Source organism: Camellia sinensis, chromosome 9 (assembly GCF_055761805.1).
Source record: "Camellia sinensis isolate YWXY chromosome 9, ASM5576180v1, whole genome shotgun sequence".
Taxonomy (NCBI): domain Eukaryota; kingdom Viridiplantae; phylum Streptophyta; class Magnoliopsida; order Ericales; family Theaceae; genus Camellia; species Camellia sinensis.
In genome coordinates, this window is record NC_138969.1 from 171,121,839 (window position 1) to 171,132,935 (window position 11,097).

At 35.0% G+C, this 11,097-nt stretch overlaps 1 protein-coding gene across 50 annotated transcripts; it reads left to right on the forward strand.

Annotated features, from left to right (window-relative positions):
• Positions 1 to 3,561: 3,561 nt before the first annotated feature.
• LOC114288833 (uncharacterized) lies at positions 3,562 to 10,577 on the forward strand. 50 transcript variants are annotated; one of them, XM_082888056.1, is made up of 8 exons: positions 3,589 to 3,784; positions 3,995 to 4,499; positions 6,532 to 6,605; positions 7,585 to 7,700; positions 8,573 to 8,630; positions 9,364 to 9,446; positions 9,546 to 9,920; positions 10,145 to 10,577. In XM_082888056.1, exons 7-8 carry the CDS (start codon positions 9,614 to 9,616, stop codon positions 10,480 to 10,482), a joined length of 645 nt encoding a protein of 214 aa, XP_082744182.1. In that variant the 5' UTR covers positions 3,589 to 3,784; positions 3,995 to 4,499; positions 6,532 to 6,605; positions 7,585 to 7,700; positions 8,573 to 8,630; positions 9,364 to 9,446; positions 9,546 to 9,613; the 3' UTR covers positions 10,483 to 10,577. The 50 variants fall into 50 exon arrangements, with proteins under 50 accessions (XP_082744140.1, XP_082744143.1, XP_082744133.1 ...); XM_082888049.1 differs by having other exon boundaries at positions 3,995 to 4,434; positions 8,492 to 8,630; XM_082888052.1 differs by having other exon boundaries at positions 3,995 to 4,434; positions 8,505 to 8,630.
• The last annotated feature ends 520 nt before the right edge of the window (positions 10,578 to 11,097 follow it).

The following is an 11,097-nucleotide window of genomic DNA, read 5'->3' on the forward strand; positions in this document are numbered from 1 at the left end:
TGGTTTGGGGACAGGAAGTTCTACTCTTTCCGGCCATGAAACCTCAGGATGAACCTTCTGCTAAAGAACACATCCAGTATAGGTTTTCAATCTACCAATATGCATGCAAATCTGCCTACAGAAGGTTTACTTTTGTTTTGGTTATGCATGTAAATCTGCCAAGAAACATGCTGTTGGGTTGGATTATTTAGTACGATATGTTTTATTACTGCTAACGGTTTTCTATACATGCTGAAATATTGATTTCCTTGCAGTTCTCTAGATTAGTGGGATGGAGCAAACCAGCTTCTTATTTCAGCAAGATTCATAGGTACTATGATTCTGCTTTTATGTTGTGATGGAAGTTCAAGATCTTGTAATGATTTTTTGCCAAAATAGTCGTTTGAATCCCTAAATTTCTTTTGCATGGTGTCTGTGTCCTATTGATTTTGTTTGAGAAGCTGAGTCCTATTGATTTTGTATTCTACAATTCTAACATTTTGTGCGTAATGCAGCTTGTCCCTGGTGGTTCTCCTGATCCAGAATGTGTGGTGGTATGCAAGATTGCTTTTGTTAGCGTCGTCAGATTGGCAGATCTAAAGAAGAATGCTGATGGACAAGAAAGTCTGGTGTTTGCTACTTTAGCTGGTGACCTGGTAGTCCGAGGACTAATATTTCTATCAGTTGTTATGACATTTTTTAATTTTTTAATTTTTTTTGTTGGTTCTTGTATTTGAAATAGAGAGTTTATTTGCATTGATGACTTATTCTTAACTCAGTAACTCTCCAATGACCATATGAAGATTTCTAGATTGTGAGAAATATGAAATATTTTTGTGTAACATACAACGTTTGATTTGTGTGAATGTTTTGTTTTTGCACAATGATTGTGGACTATCATTTTATAAGATTTTACTATATGAATGGGAGTTATTATTTTATATTAGTACTATTTTAGTTTGATTATAGGTATTTTTTAAAAAAATTAGCACATTTTTTTTTTAAAAAAAAGGGGCTATCACGGCGTTTTTAAAAACGTCGCTAAATAGTTGGGAAAAAGAGATGTAGTGACGTTTTAAAAACGTCGCTAAATAGCATGGTGACGTCATGTTACAATTAGTAGAACTTTTAGCTAAAACGCCGCCTATAGTAATATAGTGACGTTTCTAAAGCGCCATAGAGTTATAGCGACGGCCGCATCTTCGACGTTTAGTGCTAAACGCCACAAAAAGATTTGACGGCGTTTTTAGGACTTATAGCGGCGTTTTTCAAACGCCTCTAAAACCTTGATTTCCAGCAGTGCCCCTTACTGATCTACACCATTCATGATGTGTGGGACCCACTCATGTATGTGTGGGGTCCACATCATGAATGGTGTGGATCACAAAGGGGGTTGTGGAGGTCCTCCACAAAGGGGGTCTCTATCATTGCTGGAAATAATAACGTTAGAAACCAATAATTCTTGTTAGGAAAAGCATCCTACTGACTTGTACTGAAATAATAACGTTAGAAACTAAAAATTCTTGTTAGGAAAAGCATCCTACTGACTTGTACTGAAATAATAACGTTAGAAACCAATAATTCTTGTTAGGAAAAGCATCCTACCGACTTGTACTGAAATAATAACGTTAGAAACTAATAATTCTTGTTAGGAAAAGCATTAATAATGTTCGAAACCAATAATTCTTGTTAGGAAAGGCATCCTACTGACTTGTACTGAAATAATAATGTCAGTAACGCTAGTGTGCCAATAATGTACCAATAAAATCACAGCATAAATAAATAAATAATTAATGTACCAATAAAAAATAACTATTTTACTCATTTTGCTAATGGTCACACACTGCTATAAGTTAAGACCATTGCTTGGTGAATTACTCGCTCCCTTGTCGAACATGATACTTGAGCTGCTCAAGTCTTACTGTGCTGTGTTATGTATTTTCTTCTCAATTTGCCTCCTACCAATTATATACGAAAGAAGATTGAGTATCCACAATAAATCATCAATTTAACAAGTAACTAACCAAACTTAATGTTGGGATCCGGGGATCCCTGCCAAAATATCTAGAACAAATCACACACAAATAAGACAAACAAATTTAATGCGGTTCGGCCCAATACTTACGTTCACGGGAGAAAAACTAATTTTTACTATATCAATAGAAAAGATTACAGAAAGATTACAATAGAGGAGGAGACTCTCTCTCTCACTCAACTCAACACTCAGCTCCCCCTCTCACACCGAGAGAGCTCCGTCTCTGCCACAGAGGGTCTCTCTCTCTCTCTACATTTTCCCACTGGTTTTCTCATATTCTCTTTCTTCTCTCTCTTCCTTTATATTGGTGAAAATATCAGAAGAATTATATTTTATTGATAAATAATGCGAGAAAATGAGATACAAATAGATCAAACTGAGGCATGGATATCTCGTTTTCTTTAAGGAGATCAAGCTCACTGTGGTAGAAAGAATCCAAATACCCATACAGCAGTGACAAAATATGACTTGTCCCCTCTAAGATACAACAGTCCGACCACTTGTCGTAGGTCGTATGGTTCAGGCCAACTCTGCACAAGATAGTGAACCCAAAGCTCCACCAAGAAAAAACACCATTCTTTGGCTAGTAATCTCTCAAGTATAAAAAAATAATTAGTGTAAAAAAGAGTAGATGAGATGAACTATTTATAGGCCACTAGAACTTACAAATTACACCAAAAAATAATAATGACCATTAAACTAGAAAAAAATAGTCTCCAAATATAAACTCACCACCAAGTTCATGAACTCCAATTAATCTTCATTCATGAACAAGACAAAAGGACACCAAAACAATGAATCTCCATTCATGAACAAGATGAGATTCATGAACAAGACAAAAGAAGATTCATGAACAAAAAATATATATATATATAAATAAATAAATAAAAGTTATTAAAATGGTCTAACAATCCCCCACTCATTTTAATATCAACAAGGACAAGAGATATTACCAAATAGAGATAGACTAGTATGCATCATGAAAGTGTGTTCTGCATTAAACATTCATTAGTGAAACAGCAATCTTTTCTCTAGAGTCAATAATGGTCTCAGACTTGAACTATGACTACTTAGGGGAAATAAAGTATTACTGCTCACACATAATAATCTAGGTGTTGACATGAGCTTTTAATAGCCAGTACATTATGGCCTTGTGCTAATCCTAATTTTCATAAGCATATTTGAGAATAAACCTTGTTCTCATAGAAAGCGGCCCCACTTTCATGCTCACTTAGGCACTACTAGAAAAGGGAGCTTTAGCTATGGAACTTTTTGCGACGGTTTAAAAATTGTTGCAAAAAGAAAGTATTTGCGACGGCAAATGAAGCCGTTGCCAAACTTTTTGCGACGGATTGATTTTTGTCGCAAAAGCTTCACATTTGAGACAGATGAAATAATTCATCGCTAATAGTATTTGTTGAGAAAGAAAATAATTGTCGCTGATAAATAAGCAAAAAGGCGTTATCATTAGCAATGGAAACAAATTATCCGTCGCAAAAGGATCTATCAGTTGTAACAGATAATAAACCGTGGCAAAAGAAATAATTAAAAAGATATAGTTTTATGTTTTTTTTGTGCATCTGTCTGTCCATCACAAATAATACGAGGCCTAACTCCCTTTATTTCATTTTTACGCTATATCTCTTCCTCCCATTGGCATCGCCTCACTCCGACATCCTCCCACCGCTGTCACCCCACTCCGCCATCTTCTGACGCCGTCATCTTCCCACCGACGATCATTCAAGAAGAAAGTACAGCAAAGCCGGATCAGTATCTGAGTTTCTCTCTCTCTCTCTCTCTCTCTCTCTATTTATGAAAAGCTCATATAGATTTCTGTATTTTTTCTGTTTGATTTAGTTTGATCTTTCACATTTGGAGATCATGTCTTTTCTTATTTGATTCGATTTGTTGAATACTGAATTTTATTTTATTTATTTTGAATAGTTCAATAATTACTAATTTTCTTTTTTGGAACCCTAGATCCTTGTTGTTGAAGCCCTAGGTTAGCGAATCTCTGTTCTGGATCAAGTTCCTTCGAGTTGTTCTCAATCGACAGTCGACGATCTTCTGGAGGTGCGAATTGCAAATCTCTCTCTCGAGCGCGCGCGAGAGCCCAGTCGTCAGTCTCTCTCTCGCGGCGGCAACAACACCAGCGCCACCTCACGCAGTGGCAACAACACCAGCGCAAACACCTCTCGCTCTCGCTGTTAATACACCAAAAGCCACATAGGAGAGAGAGAGAGAGAGCGAGAGTGACTGACGGCGGCCGGAAGTTCTACCTCTGCCCAGCGCCACCTCTGCACAAGAGGGCATCAAATCGGTATTGGGACATCGATCAGCACCAGCGCCACCTCCGTCTCTTTCTCTTGCCCATCCATGGCCTCATTGCCACCGCTGCCTCACCCATGTTCTTCCCATAGGTACATCTCTATTCGAGGAGCCGTGCCCATGGCTAATTTGCATCTGATTATAACTTGTTTTTGAGGTAGGTTTCTCGGTTTTTGATCTATTTGACCAATTGAACTCTGATCAGTCTTGTTTATACTGTTTATTTTCGTTAAATTTCAATTGGGTTTTAGTAATAATCTTGATTTCATCATCTCTTCTACTGGCAGTTCTTCCCAAGTGAGCATGAACACTGGCATTTCGGAACCCATTTTCAATGGCTCCAAAGCCTCACTTCTTCAATCCCTTCAACCCATCAGCACCTTGTTAAGTTGTTTGCTAGTATTTTAGGCAAAACAGAGACCCCCTTAGAACCCCCTATCTTTTTTTATTGGTAAAGGGAAAAATATTTAGATATATATATATATATATATATGTAATGAAAAGAAGTTAAGTGTTAATTAAATTTTATAGAAGAAATAGAAATGACTAATCAATCTCATCATCCTCTTCTTTTTCTAATTATGTTTGTAAATTATCAAAGAAGTATGTATATGTATGAATGGATCATTATAATTTTGTTTTTGTGTTTAATTAATGTCTGATTCTTTACAGTTTTTCTTTATATTGCTTCTTCCTCCTTAGTTTACTTTTGTTCATCTCAAAACTGGACACAATCTTTTCATAGGAGGTTTTATTTTTTTTGTGAATTTTACATCCATACGAGACGAGATAATTATATTTGATTTTATGATTAATTTTTATGCAAATAAAAAAATTAATCTTGATTTTGACCTTATGTTAATCTTTTACAAAAATTTTGGAAACAAATAACTAATCACTTTTTTTTTTTTTATTCCAATTAGTAATAGAGGATAAGAGAGGAGAAGGTGCATTCACAACACTAAAACTTGAACTTAGACATTATGTCTAGTACACTTCATCTAATATCTATTAGGTTAATCTCTTGATATTAATCACCTGATGTTTTTGTCTGCACAAAAAAAAATTCTCATGCTTGATTTTGTTTATTTGAGAGAAATAATAATATATTAAACTAAGTCAATCTAATTTAAGTGCCAAATAAATATTCCAGACAAGAAAATCTATTTTAACAGAATTTTTTCATAAAAAAGTGTATTCAATGGGGGATATTATTCATTGTAGACTCACAATAAAACATAGCAAATAGTTTAGCAAAGTGCCGTCATATAGATAGATAGATTAAAAATCTTTTCAATTGCAATGCCAAGATCCAGTTTTGGTGTTTTAGTCTTACTACATGTATATTATATACATACAAAGAGATTTAACAAATCTAATCCCTGCATTTTGCTTTTTATGCCTGCTTATGTTAAGCTTAAAGAACTAATGAATGATGAAGAGAAGTTTTTCTCCACCTGACGATTTTTTGCTACAGCTGTTAATTATGCAATTTGAGGTGAAAATTTCAGAGAGAGACAGGGAAAGAGAGTGATGGACTTTGGTTCAAGTCCCACCCAAGGAGGTAGAGGCTTCTTAGGCAACGAAACTTGACACACACGACGAACTAAGCACAAATGACTTGTAGCGACGACAAATCATGCCTAAGAACTAGGCACAAACCACGATGATCTAGTTTTTAATTTTCAAAGTTAGCAAATAGTTCGGGGTGTGACAATCATGGTTCTACATTGACATTTTCCCTTTTTCTTTGTGATAGGCATTTTGCATTGAAGTATTTTCTCAACGTATATACTTTAATGTTTAACTCTTTGTGTTTTCTCCTCGTATTTTCAGGAAGATATATTTTTACATTTTATTAATTTCTCTTTAACTCTTTGATATGATAAGATAGTTAATGCAAAAAGTCTTTTGTAATCATCCATTGATGCATATCTTCCTCTCCTTAATTTTGTTGAGTGATTTCGCAAATGGTTTCTTTGGAAGCGGTTTTTTTGATCCAATGGAATAGATCATATTAGTTTTTAAAAATTACATATTTTTCCATTAAGTTTTCTTTGATTGAATAAAAGATCATGTTACTGCACTGTTGTAGGGTTCTGTTAAGTATTACTGCCAATTATTTTTATCAGTTAAATATATTTGCAATTTTGATTGTGGTGGCTAAAACTATGCCTCTTTAAATGCAGAGTGGGAAGTCTGCAGCTATCTATGCTCGTGCAAAAGAACAAGATTTTCATGTTTTTGACGTACTGATAAATTGGTGATATCCTCGTTATTGGACCATTTTGCTCGTTATCTTTTTGAAAATTAAAGGCACATGCAACTTGAGTGATGGCTCTACCACCTGTCCAATCTACATAGAAACTTCTGAATGCGCAATTTATCATTCAATCAAATGCAATTTTCTCTTCCCGAAGTGATTTAAAATCAAGCCTTTTCTTTTTCTATAATTTTATCTAAAATGCATGGATAAATTAGAAGCTTAATAGTCACAGTTTGAAATATATAAACTACTGTTCAATTTTATGAAGTTTTCTAGTGAAGTAAATCTGGATGGTCTTCCCTTTGGCAACTCTTTTGTCTACATGGAGGCATAGAAACGAGTGTGTTTTCAATGGATCTCAACCAGACTTTGAAGCTTTATGTGAAATTGTGAAAGTTAGCTTTGTGGGTCAAGGCCTCGCCATTACCTGTGAACGTTTCTGTGAATGATCTGGTTTACAATCTGCAGCAGGTCAAGTTTTGTCTCAGGAATGGTGGTTGAGTGTGTATCTGTTTTGAATGTTTATCTGTTTTGTATCAGGAATGGTGGCTGAGCTAGTGTATAGGCTAAGCTAGTGTATGGTCTGGTTATTGAGGATAGTGCATGATCTGGTTTGTGCTGTCAGAGGTTTCTGTGTATGTTCTGTTTTACAATACAATTTGAGTGGTTCCTGTTTCAGTGTTTGATCTGTGCTGTTCTGTTTCTGTGAGTGATCTGTTATCTGTTTCTGTGAATGTCCTGGATTACAAACTGGATTGAGCTATTGCTGATCTTTTGCTTCTGTAATGGTGGCACATTGGGCTTGCTTTCGCTGGTTGAGTGGTTATCTGGGTTGCCCTGTTCCTTTGGGATTGGTTATCTGTTTTGCTGTTCTGTTATCTGTTTAGTGCTGATCTTGGTTGTTATCGGTTTTGCTGTTCTTGGTTGTTGCTTGCTTTTGGAATACCTCTTCTAATCACACTTATTGTTCTTGTAGTTTCTCTGTGCAATAAAGTATATGCTCAGGAGATTGAAGATAACAAAGCTATTGACCATCATGAATTGATCGATGAAGAAAATCTTCAGTTAAATTCTGCGACTGCTGGGAGAATGGTAAGGAGAAATTATGACATTCAATTTTATTGCATATTAGGATAGCTGTCCAATAATTGTTATTCTTTTCAAAAAGCTTGTCATTTTATGATATCTAATACAGTACACTATTTGCTGCATGTTCTTTTATCTCATGCCATTTTTTGGTGCTATTTTGTGTGGAGAACTTTCCTTTCACATTCCAGGTTCAGGAAAAATAGCATGAAGTTCATTGAGTAGTAGTCAATTGCAAATGATATTCTCTATTTGCAGTTTGTTTCGCTTAGTGAAACTATTATAGTGGTTTTGGAGGGAAGTGCTAAAATGATAGGAGTTGATTGAATGCTAAGAACTGCTTCAAATGGTAACAATGCGCCAATTGTAAAATATGTGTGTGTGTGTTTCCTTTTTTTTTAAAAAAAAAAAAAATTAGCTTTTGAAATTGAGATTTTGAACATACATGTCAATTAATAGCCTCTTCTTACTGAGGCTTTCAATGTTCTAATGTCTTTCCATACTGTCACCAATCTCTTTTCTTTCTTTAGTCAGATTGGCATATTGAGAGCCATTCTCTTATTTTCTTAGTTTTCTCATGGATTCCGTTGGAGTCATTATTTCCTTCTATCAACTGAAGTTGGAGAGTTTTGCAGAATATGAACTTTGGTGGCCAGATGGGCCTATGTAGATTGCCAAATTGGTTTACTGATAAATTAGAACATATAATTAGATTGAAAAATACTCAGCGGTTTATTTCTTGTTTTTGCTACTCGAACTGTTCCCCGTATTTCAAAAGTCTGACAATGTATTCCTAGAATGTTACTATAGCTATGTGCAACAAATGATGGTTGATTTTGCAAGAATCTACACCACCGACCTGTGCATCAAATTTGCAGACAATTTTTGGTGAGTCAAATGAAGTTCACAGTGAACCAGAGATCAACAATGATGCAGGTACAGTTTATAATTTTTCTGTTTATGCTATCTTGGGAATTGTTTTTTTTTTATCTTTAGTTAGAGATTTGTCACTAGAGCATGTGTACTTTTTGACATGAAGATGAAGTTTTTTTGAGAAATTTTGTTTTGAGTGTTGCTTTATTCCTCCTAAAAAAGGTGGAAATGAAAATGCTGGAAGTCACTGCTTCATGTTTCCAGAAAATGGTCTGTATGTATCTAACGTAATTTATCTGTTTCTTTCTTTTGGTTTTGAATACAATATTGATCAGCTAAAGCTGCCCATAACTCAAAATTTCCTTCACTAAAAGGCACTTAAAGAGATTGGGTTCACATATTTAAAAAATTACATCATCCTTGACTAGTGCGAAAATTGTAAGATGAGCAGAACAAAGAAGCAACACATTTTGTTTTGGATGATCACCAAAAAGCAATTACTAGACCCCCAATGCCTGCATTGCATTCAAACTCATTTCATTTGTTGCCTGCACACCAGTTTAATTCTTTATCACTTACATTCCCAACTTATTTAATGTGCCACTTGAATGAATAATGATGAAATATTGCTTGATCCATGAAGAGTTCTTTGTTGGAGATAGGTGTATAAATCTTTGCATATGTTCGTAAAGAATGTCAAACAACATAGATTTTTCTTATTGGATTTTGTTTTTATAAAATATTTCAAGCACATGTCTTAGCTTTGGAAATAAAAACCATCTTCTGCACATGACAGCGCAAAGCAGAAGATTCACGTTCAGTTTTGAACTGGTCCGCTTTTGGGAGATGATGACAGTGATGATAACAGCAGAAGCTCTAGTGAGTATCAAACTTGCAATGTCTCAGATTTCTACATTTCTGACATGATTGCTGCAGGCTTACCCTTTGAAGGCAACTCAATTTATGATGACTTCACAGAAGTTATTTGCTTGCTTGATTACAAATGTGATGAGCCAACTACGTTTTTTGATGTGGCTGAGGAATACATGATACTGCCTTTCCTTGAGGATACCATGGAGGCAGGTGGCAATCATGATGGCAGAACTTGTGAGGACACCATTATAGATTTAGATGATTCAAGCTTGTATCTTGCAATCCATCAGTTGAGATCCTGCAATGAGGAACCTGATGTGAATCCCTACTCAGATTCAGATCAATTAGAGTGCTTTGATCCACACAAGTTTATCAGAAATCTACCTGACCCACCAGATGTGGCGCCAAAATTTCACCCCACTACATTGCTAAATGAATCACAGAAAATGAAATCCACTACCCTAGTACTGGATTTGGATGGTAAGAAAATTGAACTCCTTTGATCTGTTTACTATTAATCTTGATATTATTTCATTTTATCTTATCTAGTTTATTTCTCGGTTATGTCAGTATGATATTTATGATCCACACCTATAGTGAACTTTCAACTTCAGGTGTACTTGTATTTCTACGAATCATTTTAAAGAATTTTTACATAAGTTTATGCTTCCAAAGGTTGGTCACACTAGCTTTTATTTGTGCAGAAACACTTGTCCACTCTACGTTGGAACATTGTGAAGATGCGGATTTTAGCTTTCCAGTCTTTTTCAATATGAAAGAGCACAGAGTCTATGTAAAACAGAGGCCTTACCTTCAAATGTTCCTAGAGAGGGTTACTGAGATGTTTGAAATCGTGGTGTTCACAGCCAGTCAAAGCATCTATGCAAAACAGCTTCTGGATATACTGGATCCAGATAGAAAACTTATCTCTCATCGAGCTTATTGTGAATCATGCATTTTTTCAGATGGACGTTACACCAAGGACTTAACAGTTTTGGGTGTTGATCTTACAAAAATTGCTATAATTGACAATTCTCCTTAGGTAGACTTCCTGCCCATTGACTTTCACGCATCCTTTGTAAAGAATATTTGGTTGATAATTGTTACAAGTTACATAGATATGCATGATTTTGTGAATGTGAATGTGGATATAATTGGATGTGGATGTGGATGTGGATGTGGATGTGGATGTGGATGTGGATGCGGATGTATTTTATTTTAAAAAATATTAATAATTTGTACCGGTAATGAATTAATAAAATATTTATTTATTTTATGAAAATAATTTTATTGTGACAATAATAAATCGTTCTTAATGTGCTCATCATTTCCTTACATTTTATTAGCGACGGGTTAATCTGTCGCATATATATCGTAGTTCAAATCTTTCGCGACGGTTTAAATTGTCACAAATATGATATTAATTTAATTCTACTTTTTTGCGACGTTTTAAACCGTTGGTAATAATACTTTTCGTGACGGTTTAAATTGTCGTAAATACGATATTAATTTAATTATACTTTTTTTGCAACGTTTTAGACCGTCGTTATTAATACTTTTTGCGACGTCAAATACCATCGCTAAAAAAGTTTTGGCGACGGCAATCAACACCATCACTAAAAGTGAATTTTTTTTTCCTTTTTTTGTGTCAGGTTAA